General features: G+C 47.1%; 1 protein-coding gene across 1 annotated transcript in view; it reads left to right on the forward strand.

The window, feature by feature from the left end:
- The first annotated feature begins 1,504 nt into the window (after positions 1-1,504).
- The window catches only part of CCDC27 (coiled-coil domain containing 27), a 23,440-nt gene continuing 9,176 nt past the window's right edge, over positions 1,505-15,768 (forward strand). The window contains exons 1-8 of the mRNA XM_006161190.1: positions 1,505-1,864; positions 2,520-2,646; positions 4,399-4,509; positions 5,327-5,484; positions 10,210-10,383; positions 11,425-11,517; positions 11,891-12,266; positions 12,474-12,604. Coding sequence (XP_006161252.1) covers positions 1,679-1,864; positions 2,520-2,646; positions 4,399-4,509; positions 5,327-5,484; positions 10,210-10,383; positions 11,425-11,517; positions 11,891-12,266; positions 12,474-12,604 — 1,356 coding nt within the window. The 5' untranslated portion in view covers positions 1,505-1,678. The remainder of the gene's footprint in view (positions 1,865-2,519; positions 2,647-4,398; positions 4,510-5,326; positions 5,485-10,209; positions 10,384-11,424; positions 11,518-11,890; positions 12,267-12,473; positions 12,605-15,768) is intronic.

A 15,768-nucleotide genomic window follows, 5' to 3' on the forward strand; every position in this document is an offset into this window, starting at 1 on the left:
GGAGTGCTTTCTTTCTCTTTTTCTCTTTTTCATATGAGCACACATGTCCTCTGGCAATTAATAAAAAAGAAGGTATAGGGCAAAATCTTTATGATGTTAGATTTAGCAGGCAAAAAAATAAAAAAATAGATAAATTGGATTTCATGAAAATTTAAAGCTTTTGTGCATTAAAGAAAGGATACGATCAACAGAGAAAGAAGTAACTCACAGAATGAAACAAATATTTGTAATTCATCTATCTGATAAGAGATTAGTATACAGAATATATATATATATATATATATATATATTCTAAAAAAATCTGTATAAAAATTAGCAACAACAAAAAACACACAAAATAATTTTTCTTTTATGATTTATTTATCATTATTATTATGTTTAATTTGCTATAGAGAAAATGCACTCACCAGAGAAAGAGAGAGAAAATGAGAGAGAGAGGAAAAGTGGGAAAGCAAGTCACCAGGTCCAGGGCTTGAACTGTGATCAACCGTGTAGGAGTTCAGTGCCATAATCAGCATGCCACCTCCTGGCCCTAAAGACTTTTTTAAATGGGCAAAGAACTTGAACAGACATTTCTCCAGCAGAGATATACAAATGGCTGTCAAGCACATGAAAGGTGGTCAACATCACTAATCATTAGGGAAATGCAAATCAAAACCAGATACTTCCTCATACCTATTATAGAAAATTTTAGTGTAGGATGGTGGTGATGGTTGTACCATCTGCTGGTGATGGTTGTACACCAGTGTGAATGTACTTAGTGCCACTGAATTCTATACTTGAAAATTTAAGATGATATATTTTATATTATGTGTATTTAACCACACATAAAATAAATACTAATGAGTCTTTTTTGAAAGAGGTCTTTCCCTCCACCCCTAGTTCTATTTTTAAAAAAGAATGAAATTTTGGAGCATTAAAAATACTTCTAAAGGGGGCCAGCAGGTGGCATAGTTGTTAAGGTGCTGGACTCCCATATGGCCAACCACAGTTCGAGTCCCAAATCCAGAGGCTTGAAATTCACACTGAGTGTGTTTGCATGCATGCCCAAAATCTTGACAGAAGAATGGAAGAGACGCAATTGAGGCATGGCCATCCCCACTAGGGGGTTATTTCTCACTTTTCTCTATCTCGCTGGTGAGCATGCACACCCTATAGTAAAAATATCTCTTAAAAAATACTTCTAAATTGTGGATTTTTAACCAAAGATGTTAATGTTTTCATAACAAAGCCACTAATACAGTATTAGATTTTAAATAAGGTGAAATACTGATGATGAAGATTAAAAACCAAACCAAACCAAACAAACAAAAAACAGAAAATAAGATGGGTTACTATGCCTCAGGCCAATTCTACTGTAACATACTGAGATGTAGAGGGAACAATTTCTGGGTACCCTTCTCAGTGCCTTTTCCTAATTGTAGGAAACTGAGACGAAATGACATGCCCTGTTTCTATGGAGACATCTGTGATGCCACACACACTGCTCCCAGAATCCCACAGGATGTGGAGCTTTGGAAACTAGTCTTTTCCTGCCTGTATTGGTTAGCTCATCCACACTCAAGGCCTTTTTTCCTTTTGACACCCTGAGCCAGACTGAAGAGAGGGTCATAGGAGTGGCCAGGACCTATATCCTCATTTAGGTGGCAAACTTTGGCCTTTTTGTCCCACTGTCCTGATGTTACCTAAGGAAGGCAGAAAATCAGAGAGACACAATTCAACATTCAACTCAATTGCCAGGGGCCTGATGGTCCTCCAGAGCGTGGCCAGTCGGGGTGCCCAGAACCTAGAACAGAAGCTGCATGGAAACCAGTGGTTCCAAAGCAAGTCGGTGCAGGCCATCAACCGCTACTACAGGAAGATGGTATGGGGTTAGAGGAGGAAGGTCAGCCACACACAGCCCACTTCTCTTGCTTTCCTAGAAGTTTTACAGAGTGGCCAGCCCATAGAGCATTTCATAGGCATTTTGGAGATGGGTTAGCAGGTGATTCCAGACAGTCTAAGAATAGGGCACCCTGCTCTTTTCATGCATCCCTCCATTTTTTTAAGGGCCTGGTGCCTCAGTTCCTGAACTTTATAGGCTTCTGCTAGGGCACTGGATACATCAGGCTTATTCTGCACCCCGCCCCCACCCCCTGCAGACCTTGGCTTTTGCTTTCTCTGACTGGCCAGGCCCAGAGGAGGAAGTCAAACCCCCATCCAGGAGAGAAGATGCAGTTTTCCCCAAGACTTACTGAGGGTGTCTTGGAAAGGAGAGTGAAGGGAGGTACCACTGAGGAGGTCGAAAGCATCCATCACACACTGGGAGCCTTGAGACAGTCGCCCCAGACACCTGGGGCCTCCTAAATGGATGCATTGCCTGGACTTCGCCAACTGTGGAGTAGGCCATATGGCACTTGCTGCACATTCTAGCATGCCAGGAGAGATGGCACACACACAAGGGCCTTCCAATCTGCAACAGAAGAGCAGCATACTGAGTCTTGCCTCTCAGTGACTGTTTTATTTTTTCACTTTACCAGAGTAAAGTCAAGAATATCAAGAGTCCCAGTGGCTTTGAGTCTGAAATGGAGGAACTGAAAAAAGTGTTCCTCATGCGTCCTGGCTGTCCTCAGTTCAGCACCAGGTCTACATCAATGTCTCGTTATGGTAAGAGCCATCAGTGACCCATTATGGTAAGAGTCACCAACCAAGAACACCTTGGAAAGCCACCTGTCTCCCTTGGTGTCAAGAAGTCTTCCTGACATCCTTCAGCCATGTGCAGTGGCAACAGTCTGAGGCTTCTTGTATGTTCAGCACATACAGTGGATGGATGGATGGGAGAGGGCTTCCTCGGTATCCATCTCACCTAGCAGCTCTGATGCAGGACATGAAGCCCAGAGAAGGCAACTGCCGAGCTCAGTGTTTACCCAGGGAGTACTGCTCAGAGCTAACATCCCGCTCCCAGATCTGGGCTTGTCCATATCCTATACACAAGTTTATCCTTAGGGATGGTGAGCTTGAGCCTTATTGTTTGTGGCCAGCAATGGAGTTGGGGAGTCCTGTCCATGGGTCTTAGCTAAAGGAAATGCAAATCAAAACTATAGTCAGTTGGGCAAAAGCAGAGCCCTTGAACCGATTCAGGCTTCACTACCCAGCGTTCTTTTTTTTTTGGAGAGGTTTTTCGCTATAGGACGCATGCGCTCGCCAGACAGAGAGAGACATAGAGACAGAAAGCGAGAAAACACCCCCCAGAGGGGATGGTCACGCCACAATCCCTTCTCCTCCATTCTCCTCTCGGGATCTTGGGCACGCACGCACACACGCCCGGCGTGAGTTTTAAGCCACCGGGTCCGAGATGCGAACCACGGTCGACTACGTGGGAATCCAGCGACATAGCCATTATGCTAACTGCTGGTTCCCACTACCCAGCCTTCTCAGCACTCCAGGACCATGAGCTGCTGTGGGCCAGTGTCTGGGTAGATGAAGGGCACACAGCATCCTGGGTATGGAGTCTGTCAACACCCACTGGTCACTGGCATGATTTATGAGGGTGTAGAGGAAATTGGTCTGCCCTTTAGGTGGGCTAGGCTAGAGGCAGAAGGGCTTCTGCAAGACTTTCAGGAAGTGTGTTTTTATTGAAGGAAAGTGGAGTATACACTTCCAGGAGAGAGATAGCCTCAGTTGCAGGGTCTTAAGTGCTTCAGATCTGCTGAGGTGGACATGCCCATGGTGGGCAGGAGATGTAACTCAGGCTTTGATTCAGCCCTGTAGTTCAAGTCCATGTACCCATCCATCAAGAAAAGTCACTTTCACCCGTACCAATGCTTAAAAATCAATACTATAGGAGCCAACAGGTGGCATGGTGGTTGAGGTGCTGAACTCCCACATGGCCAATTGTGGTCCTGGACCTGGTGGCTTGCTTTCTCACTTTCTCTCTCTCTCCCCTCCCCCTTTCTTTTCTCTCCCCCTCCCCTCGGGTGAGCACATGTGCCCTATAGCAAATTTAAAAATAATAATAACAAAGTTAAATAAAGTAAATAATTCTAAAAAAAAAGAAAAAGAAGAAGAAAAGAATCAATAATACAGGGGACCAGCAGGTGGTGTGGTGGTTAAGGCACTGAATTCCCACAGGGTTAACAATGGTTCAAGTCTTGGACTTGGCAGCTTGAAAACCAGGTTGGGCACACATGCTCCAAATCCCAAGAGGTGTATAAAGGAGACAGGATTATGGTGTGACCATGCCCCTTGGGGGTGATTTTTCACTTTTCCTCTCTGTCTCTCTCTCTATTGCTCTCTAGTTAGTGCACGTGTCCTCTAGCAAATAAACTTTTAAAAAATCAATAGCGTAATAGTCCCTGTTTGGGAGACCTTGGGAAGCTACCTTAGCAGTCCCCTGTTGGTATCTTTAACACTCTGCAGGCTCACCCACTGCAGTTGACTTGCCCAGGGAGGTGTGCATCCAGTCTGAGATCTGGAGGACGACTGAGAACCTGCTCTTTGGCAGGCGGAACTTGGACATGAATGCAGATGGTGAGGAAGCCCCACGGGCCTCAGTCTGCACCTGCCAAGGCCCTGAGCATGGGCCATACTCCCCCGCCCCCAGGGGCAGCTGCCCATGCCTCATGGAATTCCTTCCCAGGATCACCTGTCTTCAGAAGATTCCCAGAGGTGGGCCCCCAGGTTCCCTTCTATAGAATTGGCTCTGCCTTCACTGACTATGGATGCTGTAATGCCCCAGGACAGCAGTCCCTTATCTTTGACAGAACTACAGTTACAGATTTTGTTCTCCACCTGGTCCTCTTCTCCTTACACAGGACCCATGTGATGGAGAGACCCTCAGAAAACACTGCCACTACACACAAACAGTCTTCCTGTCACTTACCAAAAGATGCAATCCACACAGGGTTGTCTCCTTCTTTGCCTTAATTCAAGAAAACCTCAAAGCTGTAGTGACTTGCCCTCATTGGGCTGGGGGATTTGAATAATCCAGCCCTCAGTTTAAAGATAGAAAAGTTCAAGCACAAGGAGAAGATGGATCACTGAGTGCATAAGGGCAGCATCAGGATGACCCCGCTTGTCCTGACTCCCTCGCTCTGGCTCCATTATTCTGGGATCTTGTGCACATTGCTGCATCCCTAAGCACGAGACTAAGTGTAGGCATGCAATCACATTCACACCAGCACCATTGTTATGTTCTCATGTCAAGGTAACAAGAACTTGGAGACAGGAGCCCAGCTGGGTAGAGAAGGGGTTCTCAGGGAAGTCTTGAAAAGGTGGACATTATCATGGAAGATGCCACAGGAGCTTAGCAGGGAAGGGTCTAATTTCTCCCTTGCCTTCTCAACAGGGTGTTTCCTTCCATTTAGTAAGAGTGCCTGTGAGTTCAATTATTTGCAGAAGAGAAGTGAATCCCAGACTTTGAATCCAGTCAACAGCAGCCCAGTTGCAGCCCAGAGCTACCCAAGAAAGAGGATTCCCTGGTACATCTCAGTTATCCACGAGAAGGTAGACACCCAGGAGGGACACAAGTCCCTGCCCTACATTCCCTCACTCTGCGTCCTCCCTGAGAGGATAGCTCTTCTGCTCCAAGGGGGCTCTTGTTCTAGAATCTGGTTAGCCTGCTGAGGAGGTCTCCTGATGTGGATGGAGTAAAATGACCTCAAGACCCCTACTTCGGCTTCACAGATTAAAATGAATGAGACAATGTCTTCTTGGCTCCCACCCCCCTCTTGCTTTTCACTCAGGCTTTGATTCAGCCCTGTAGTTCAAGTCCATGTACCCATCCATCAAGAAAAGTCACTTTCACCCGTACCAATGCTTAAAAATCAATACTATAGGAGCCAACAGGTGGCATGGTGGTTGAGGTGCTGAACTCCCACATGGCCAATTGTGGTCCTGGACCTGGTGGCTTGCTTTCTCACTTTCTCTCTCTCTCCCCTCCCCCTTTCTTTTCTCTCCCCCTCCCCTCGGGTGAGCACATGTGCCCTATAGCAAATTTAAAAATAATAATAACAAAGTTAAATAAAGTAAATAATTCTAAAAAAAAAGAAAAAGAAGAAGAAAAGAATCAATAATACAGGGGACCAGCAGGTGGTGTGGTGGTTAAGGCACTGAATTCCCACAGGGTTAACAATGGTTCAAGTCTTGGACTTGGCAGCTTGAAAACCAGGTTGGGCACACATGCTCCAAATCCCAAGAGGTGTATAAAGGAGACAGGATTATGGTGTGACCATGCCCCTTGGGGGTGATTTTTCACTTTTCCTCTCTGTCTCTCTCTCTATTGCTCTCTAGTTAGTGCACGTGTCCTCTAGCAAATAAACTTTTAAAAAATCAATAGCGTAATAGTCCCTGTTTGGGAGACCTTGGGAAGCTACCTTAGCAGTCCCCTGTTGGTATCTTTAACACTCTGCAGGCTCACCCACTGCAGTTGACTTGCCCAGGGAGGTGTGCATCCAGTCTGAGATCTGGAGGACGACTGAGAACCTGCTCTTTGGCAGGCGGAACTTGGACATGAATGCAGATGGTGAGGAAGCCCCACGGGCCTCAGTCTGCACCTGCCAAGGCCCTGAGCATGGGCCATACTCCCCCGCCCCCAGGGGCAGCTGCCCATGCCTCATGGAATTCCTTCCCAGGATCACCTGTCTTCAGAAGATTCCCAGAGGTGGGCCCCCAGGTTCCCTTCTATAGAATTGGCTCTGCCTTCACTGACTATGGATGCTGTAATGCCCCAGGACAGCAGTCCCTTATCTTTGACAGAACTACAGTTACAGATTTTGTTCTCCACCTGGTCCTCTTCTCCTTACACAGGACCCATGTGATGGAGAGACCCTCAGAAAACACTGCCACTACACACAAACAGTCTTCCTGTCACTTACCAAAAGATGCAATCCACACAGGGTTGTCTCCTTCTTTGCCTTAATTCAAGAAAACCTCAAAGCTGTAGTGACTTGCCCTCATTGGGCTGGGGGATTTGAATAATCCAGCCCTCAGTTTAAAGATAGAAAAGTTCAAGCACAAGGAGAAGATGGATCACTGAGTGCATAAGGGCAGCATCAGGATGACCCCGCTTGTCCTGACTCCCTCGCTCTGGCTCCATTATTCTGGGATCTTGTGCACATTGCTGCATCCCTAAGCACGAGACTAAGTGTAGGCATGCAATCACATTCACACCAGCACCATTGTTATGTTCTCATGTCAAGGTAACAAGAACTTGGAGACAGGAGCCCAGCTGGGTAGAGAAGGGGTTCTCAGGGAAGTCTTGAAAAGGTGGACATTATCATGGAAGATGCCACAGGAGCTTAGCAGGGAAGGGTCTAATTTCTCCCTTGCCTTCTCAACAGGGTGTTTCCTTCCATTTAGTAAGAGTGCCTGTGAGTTCAATTATTTGCAGAAGAGAAGTGAATCCCAGACTTTGAATCCAGTCAACAGCAGCCCAGTTGCAGCCCAGAGCTACCCAAGAAAGAGGATTCCCTGGTACATCTCAGTTATCCACGAGAAGGTAGACACCCAGGAGGGACACAAGTCCCTGCCCTACATTCCCTCACTCTGCGTCCTCCCTGAGAGGATAGCTCTTCTGCTCCAAGGGGGCTCTTGTTCTAGAATCTGGTTAGCCTGCTGAGGAGGTCTCCTGATGTGGATGGAGTAAAATGACCTCAAGACCCCTACTTCGGCTTCACAGATTAAAATGAATGAGACAATGTCTTCTTGGCTCCCACCCCCCTCTTGCTTTTCTGTCATCCCTACCTACACTTGGCTCTTCCCCATCCTTTGCCCCCTCTGTCTTCTCCTTCTAGCTCAGCCCCTGAGGATCAGTTTTTAAGTATCCCACCTGCTGAGAAATCATTGTTCCAGTTCCTGGAATGGAGATGCTTTCCTTTTCCTCCTTTTTTTTTTTTTTTTTTTGAGAGGTTTTTGCTATAGGGCGCATGCGCTCACCAGAAAGACAGAGAGAGACAGAGAGACAGAAAGCAAGAAATCACCCCCCCCAAGGGGGGATGGCCACGCCCAATCCCTTCTCCTCCATTCTCCTCTCAGGATCTTGGGAATACACACACACGTGCCCGGAATGCGTTTAAGCCGACGGGTACGGGACTCGAACCACGGTCGACTACGTGGGAATCCAGCGACATAGCCCTTATGTTAACTGCTGGTCCCTCTTTACTGCTTTTCTCAGGGAGCCCTCCCCAAGCCCTTTTTTAAAAGAAGACCACCAGTAGAGCCACATGTGGGGAACCCAGCAGGACCTTAGGGGATAGGACAAGGTCACGTTATGAAGGAAAGGACAGGGGCCAGCTGGTGGTATGGTGGTTAAGGCAGCTGGGTTCCACATGACCAACCATAGTTCAAGTCCCAGATCAGCAGGTTGAAAATCATTTTGGGTGCATATGAGTGCATGCCCAGAATCTTAAAAGGAAAATGGAGAAGAGATTACAGCGTGGCCATCCTCCCTGGGGAGTGATTTCTTGCTTTTTCTCTCTCTATCTCTGATTAGCACATACGCCCTATGGCAAAAGTCTAGAAGAAACAAACAAAAATAAAGTCATTATGCTGAAATAATAAAACATGATTTCTGCATTATTGTTTTTCTCTTTAACTTTGTATTTCAGACATACAGAAAAACTAACAATAGTATGATTAATTATGATGGGCCACTTAGACTCTCTAAATGTTAACTGTTGCCATATCTGCTTTTTTCTTTCCTCTCCTTCTCCTTCCATTCTTCGGTCCCTATATCATTAATTCTGTCTCTAACTTTATTATCTCTTCCTTCTATCTTCTTTACAGTTAATTTGTGGTTCTTTTCCTGAATTCTTTTTCTTTTCTTTTCTTTTTTTTTCAGCTTTTTTGCCATAGGGCACGTGTGCTCACCAGACAGACAGAGAGAGACAGAGAGACAGAAAGCGAGAAATCACCCCCCAGGGGGGATGGCCATGCCGCAATCCCTTCTCCTCTGTTCTCCTCTCTGGATCTTGGGCATGCACACACACGCGCCCGACGTGAGTTTTAAGCCACTGGGTCCGGGACTCGAACCGCAGTTAACTACATGGGAGTCCAGCGACATGGCCATTACGCTAACTGCTGGTCCCCCTGAATTCTTAAAGTTTATCAATTTATTCATTTCATGATCAAGAGATACACAGAAAGAGAGAAACAGCACTCCCAACAGGACCTTCAGAGTACTCTCAATGTTCAGCATCAGCCAACACAGATCTTGGGCATGTGCATGCCTGCAGTGTACAAGGAGACCTCTGGAACTGGGACTTTCTCATATGGGTTCAGCCTCACAGAACATTGCATTGCTGCTGTACCACAGCTAACCTATCTTTTTTCTGAATTCTCTGGATGGATACTTTCTCCCCCTAACATTCATTGTGAGCCTATAAATTTGTCTTTACTCACAGCTTTAGCTGCAACTCACTTTTGTGTTTTTCCTTTTTACTGCCAGAGGGTGCATGTGTTTGCCAGGGGAGAGAGGGAGAGAAAGAGAAAGAGAGAGAGAAAACATGTCCCCTAAGGGGCATGGTCAAACCACAATCCCTTCTCCATCTGTCCATCCTTCTAGGCTGTAGAGCATGCATACACATGTGCCGGGTATATTTTTCAAGTCATTGGGGCTGGAATCCGACTATGGTCAGCCATGTGGGACTAGGTTTCTTTAACCACCAGGATATGAGGTCAACCCTCCCACAAGTTTTGACATGTTTAAATGTTCATTAACATTCACTGTGAAATATTTTCTAACTTCCTTTGTGATTTTTTCTTTGACCCATGGGCAACAATAGAAGCCCATCACTTTATTTCCAGCCTTTCTAATTGTCTTTCCTTCTGGAACATTTTGTCTGGGGTCATTTTCCTCTTGCTTGAAGAATTCCCTTTAGTATTTAGGTTCAGATCTGCTGGTGAAACATTCAGTTTTTGTTTGCCTAAAAAGTCTTCTTTTCCTTCAATTTTGAAGAATTGTGTGAGTTGAGAATTTGAGCTGCCATGAATTCCCTTGGACGAGGACCTAGGATCTTCTGTTGGTATAGTTATAGAGGCAATGGAGGCCTGGGGCATGGCTGCAATAAAGGGCTGGAAATTCATGCCTTGGTGTCAGGATTTTGTGGTCCCAGGGAGGCAGATATGCTCCTCTTGGTCTGGGATCTACTGTTCTGCAGGTGTCTGGAGGCGAGGTGGGGGAAGACTGTGTGGCTATGTGGCCCATGGGGGCTGCCCCTGTTTTTCTTCCAGAATCACTGCCTGCTCATGCTGGGAGAAGAAATCCAGCGTCTCTCCAATCTGGAGGTACAGATGCAGAAGAAGGATGAGGAGATCCTGGCACTCCAAGAGGAAAGGGAGACCCTGAAGAAGCAGATGAAATGCCTCCTTAAAAGCAAAGGCCAAGAAACGTTCCCCTGCAGGAGGGTGAGCAGGCTTCTGGAGGGGTAGGGGGTGGAAGATCAGTTTCCAAAGCACCCAAACCTGCTGCTGACCCTCAGACTCCCCAGCAAATCCTTAGTCTTACTGAATATTACCAGGTGTTTGCTGGAGTGTGGACTAAGTCTCAGGGTTCTGGTTGATAGGCCAGAATCCATAGGCAAGGTGGGAGGAAGAACAAAATGGAAAATGAGAGCTATAAGCGGGACGCGTGACACCTGCATTTACCTCCAACGTGCTTTCTACTTGAGGCAAGTCATCTTATTTTCCAGGTTCAATGTCCTCCAGAATCTTGGAGGATGGAAGGTCGTACTGCAGGTGGATTCCCCAGCCAGAACAAGGGGCATCATGGCAGTGGTGGCTCCTTCTTGGCTATGGGAAGTCCCACCCAGCCTCAGTGTCCTTGTTTATGGACATGGCATGCTTCCCTTCCCCAGGAGGAAGAACAAAATGAAAAACGAGCACTAGAAGAAGGTCTGTGTAGGGCCCAGAAGTTGCCACCTATTCTTTCTAAGACTTGATTTCTTTCATACCTGATGCCAACGTTTAGGCCAGGGTAGATAGAAAGTGTATGTTGGAGGTGCAGAGAGTGAAGGCTTTAGCCCATGCTGAATGCCCTGGATGCCTTGAGAAAGCTGCCTAGACACAGATGGGGGTGCTGGGCAGGGTTTCCATTCCCCATTTTCCCCAGAACTGCTAGGAGGGTTTGAGTGGGCAGAGTAATCAGGCAATGACATGTAAGGTGAATCTGTCTGAGGTTGGTCTCCACGACTCTTCCAAAAAGTGCAACCATTACTGCAAGACCACTTGCTGGGGGCTGTTCTGGGAACCAAAGGCCTTCTGTCTCCTGGGGTCACTCATTTGCATGGTCCTCACTTCCCCTGTGCTCTTGGCAGGACAATGCGGGCCTTTCCATTTGGACATGGACAGGCTTTGGTACCCTTCCAGGAGGGGAGGTAGCAGCTGTACATGACCTAGGGCCCCTAGGGAGTAGCTGGAAAGCCTGGGGTTCACATGGACATCTTGCAGGAGTGGCACTCGGAGGCTACGCTAAAGCTGTGGAGGCCGAGCATCCCGAAGTCCTTCTCCAGAGAAGGAGAAGAGATGCAGTGCTGGAAGCAGGTATGAGGCTGGCCTGGATGCTGAGGTTGCAGGTTTGGTCCCTGCCCCAGGGACCTCTGAGGCTGCTCAGATTCATCTCCAGGGCTTCCTGGGTCTGTGCTAGAGACTGGGTGCTGAGGCAGTCTAGGCCAGGGGTGTACCTCTACCACGTGCAGGCTGTCCACCACCCTTGAGGGGAGCAGGGACAGTGCTCAGGTCACTTGCAGTGTATCTCCCGAGTCCACAGTGCCCAGGGCAGCATTGGTGACATGCTGCCCAGAGGGTGCTCCTTTCTCTCTGGACTTCATAGCAATCTGGAATCAGGCACCCTCCCAGGAGTTCTTCCTGCTGCCTTGGGGCCTCCCATCAGCCCCCTTTCTCTCTTCTCTCCTAGATGCAAGAGGAGCTTGCTGTGACCGAGAGAGGCAAAGAGCTGGAATTAGGAGGTGATGAGGAGAAAGAGGGCATGGAAGGGGAGCACAAGGAGGTGGAGGAAATAAGAGCAAAGGGAAGCACAGGCAAGAGGGGTTCTGAGCATGAGGAGGGTAGTAAGGAAGAGGAGGAGGAAGAAGAACAAGAAAAAGATGAGGAGGATGAAGAGGAGAAGAGGGAGCTGCCAGAAGAGGAGGAGGTCTTCAGGAAGAGGGCCTACTCCTTGGACGAGTCATTCGAAGAAGAGCTGATCGCCCAGCTGGAGGAGTATGAGCAGATGATCCTGGAGTTCCAGTACGAGCTGGAGATCACCAGGACCAGATACTCCCTTGCGACAGGTAGGATGTCCCAGGATGCTGGGCAGGGGCAGGACCAGAAGGTCCCAGCCCAGAGGTTGGAATGCCCAGTCACTGCCAGTTCTGCCCAGTGGGTAGGAGGGACAGGAGTTCATCTGGTCTCAGAGCACCTCCATGGAGGACCTGGACCCTCTGTTATTCTCCATCACCCCATCTTACTCTTGCTATCCACTCCCACTCTGCTCTCAGGAACCATCATGTCCTTACAACGACAAGTGGATTTTCAAGAATCTCAACTGCGTAAGATCAATATGGAAAATGAGATGCTACAGAAAGAGCTTCAAGAGCGAAAGCAGCAGTTACAAGCCATGTCCAACAAGGTGGCCGTGCACTTAATGTTGTCAGCCTCCTCTTAGTGAGCAAGGCTGCAGTCCTCACTAGCCATTCCCAGCAGTCCGGATAGGCACTACCTGTACCATCCTACAGTGGAGACTCTGAGCTTAGGGTGTCCAAGCAGCTGGCCCAGAGAAATGTAGCTGACAGCACAGAGCCAGATTCCCACTGGGGTGGTGGAAAGCTACAGCCCGTATTTCCAGCCATGGCCCTGCCCTGCCCTCTGGCTCAGGGTGGGTCCCTATCTCCTGGGCCACTGTGGTCCTGGTCATTTCTCAACTATCTCCTGGCCCCTGAGTCCTAGGGGTGAGATTCCCATCCATGCCTGGAGAGGTTACTACTCCATTAAGCCCATTTCCTTTGTTTATAGTTTTTGGCTTTATCAGGCATTCATGCACATTGCTTAACTAATCACATGCTATAATGCTTGTCATGAAAGACAGGGGCCTTCAGCCTTCCTCCTTCTCATTTGTCCCTTCCCAAGGCTACCACTTTCAATTCTTCCAGCAGATTCTTTAGAAATCTATTTTAGAGACCAGCAGTTGGCGTAATGGCTATGTCGCTGGACTCCCGTGTAGTTGACCGCAGTTCGAGTCCCGGACCCAGTGGCTTAAACTCATGCCAGGCATATGTGTGTGCATGCCCAAGATCCTGAGAGGAGAATGGAGGAGAAGGGATTGTGGCGTGGCCATCCCCCCCAGTCGGGGGGGGGTGATTTCTCACTTTCTGTCTCTCTCTGTCTTTCTGGCGAGCACACACACCCTATAGCAAAAACCTTTCCAAAAAAAGAGAGAAAGAAATCTATTTCTAAATAGCATGCTCATAACAATCTAGATTTTTCTTCATCTTAACATTATCTAGATTTTTTCCCCTTTCTTCCCCTGCCTATTCCTTCACAGGGATACCTTTTTAAATCTTCCTCCTAATATTATTCTATCACAATCAGTGAGGTCAATACTGTATTACCTTTAGGACAGCTATTTATAGCACACATGCGCAACTGAAACATGTTTTGTGGCACAATATTAAGATTCGCGAATCACAATTTTAAACCTCTGTATCCCACATCTTTCTCTTTCTTGACCTACTTCCTTATTTTTGGTAGAGCACATCCTCTAGTAGTTTTCTGAGAAAAGATGAATTGGAGGTAATCTTTTGGAGACAGGATACATCTGCAAATATCTCTTTAGATATTAATAAAAACTTGGCTGGATATAGCAATCCAATTTGAAAAATCTTTTTCTTTAGCATTTTGAGGGTATTTCTCCATTATCTTCTGAACCCTGAGGTTCTGGTGGGAAATCCAAAGTCATCCTGATTCTTGTTTTTTTTTTTGTTTGTTTTTTTTTTGGTTTTTTTGAGAGGTTTTTGCTATAAGGCGCATGCATTTGCCAAAAAGACAGAGAGAGACAGAGAGACAGAAAGTGAGAAACCACTCCCCAGGGGCATGGCCATGCCATAATCCCTTCTCTTCTCTTCTCAGGATCTTGGGCACACACACACTTATACATAGAGTGAATTTTAAGTTGCCGAGTCCAGGACTATAACTATGGTTGACTGCATGGGAGCCCAGCAACATAACCATTATGCCATTTGCTGGTCCCTAGAGAGATTTTTTTTTTCCCCCTATAGTGCGTGCTTGCTGGAGAGACAGAAAAAAAGTGAGAAATTATCCCCCCGGGGATGACCAGGCCACAATCCTTTCTCCTCCATTCTCCTCTTGGGATTTTGGGCATGCACACACATGTGTCCAGCATGAGTTTCAAGCTGCCAGGTCCAAGACTTGAACAGTAGCTGGCCATGCGGGAGTGCAACACCTTAACCACTACACTACCTGCTGGCCCCTAATTTTGTTATATTTTAAATTCCTATCATCTCTCTTCTGTTTTCTGAATGTTCTTTTTTCCTTTTATTTCATTGATTTATTTTTGGTAGTGCATTCTTTTCTGTTTCATGATTGCGGTATCTTCTCTTACCTTGATGAGGACGTTAACTATAGTTTTGTTTTGTTTGCTGTAAGGTGCGTGTACTCACTTGCTAGAGAGAGAAAGTGAGAAGGAAAGTGAGAAATCATCCCCCAGAGGGATAGCCATGCCACAGTCCCTTCTCCTCCATTCTCCTCTTGAGATTTTGGGCACACACTGCACATGTGCTGGCATGTTTTTCAAGCCACTAGATCCAGGACTTGAAACATGCAATCGGCCATGTGGGATCCTACTTCCTTAACCACCATGCCACCTGGCTGGCTCCCATTTTTTTTTTTTTTTAACTTCTTGCACCACTCCTATTTCCTACAAGGTCCTCTTAGAATTGCTTTGGTCTCGGGACCAGCAGTTAGCATAATGGCTATGTTGCTGGACTCTCATGTTGACCACAGTTCGAGTCCCGGACCCAGTGGCTTAAGCTCACGCCGGGTGCATGTGCGTGCCTTAAACTCACGCCGGGTGCATGTGCATGCGTGCCCAAGATCCCGAGAGGAGAATGGAGGAGAAGGGATTGTGGCATGGCCATCCCCCCTGGAGGGTGATTTCTCACTTTCTGTCTCTCTGTCTCTCTGTCTTTCTGGCGAGCGCAAGTGCCCTATAGCAAAAATCTCTCAAAAAAAATTTATTTTTTTTATTGTTTTGGTCTCTGTCATTGATGCAAGGACTCTGCTCCAGGGTCAGAGCTGACAGAAACCTGAGTACACAGGTGAAGATACTGCATCCCAATGCAGAGTGGTGTGCTTGGTGTTTCAATGGTGTTTCAAGCGCCAGTGTCTTTCCTCTTTGCTTTTGGTTTGGTCAGACTTCCCCAAAATCTAGGAAACAAAGAATTTCTTGCCTGGATGGGAAAGGCCTTGCTGTTGATGTCTGGGACCAAGTGGGGGAGGAAGGGGGAGTCTCCACAACTAGCACCCCACATGGAGGGTGATATCTCCACCTTCAATCGATCTGGTGCTTCCAGGCCTGAGACCTATTCCTCTATCCCTAGCATCTAGTCTCTGCCTGCGTTTTAAAAGGGGCAACTGAAGGTTGGGGTTGAGAACGGACTCTTAGCTTCTGAAACATTCCACCAATTCTCATCATAGCCTCCATTTAGAAGAAGTAGCACCATCATTTCTAAGACTTTAGGAACTCAGTTGTGCATGTGGTTCATTTTCTGCTTTCCC

Source organism: Tupaia chinensis, unplaced genomic scaffold, assembly GCF_000334495.1.
Source record: "Tupaia chinensis unplaced genomic scaffold, TupChi_1.0 Scaffold138365_1, whole genome shotgun sequence".
NCBI classification, from domain to species: domain Eukaryota; kingdom Metazoa; phylum Chordata; class Mammalia; order Scandentia; family Tupaiidae; genus Tupaia; species Tupaia belangeri.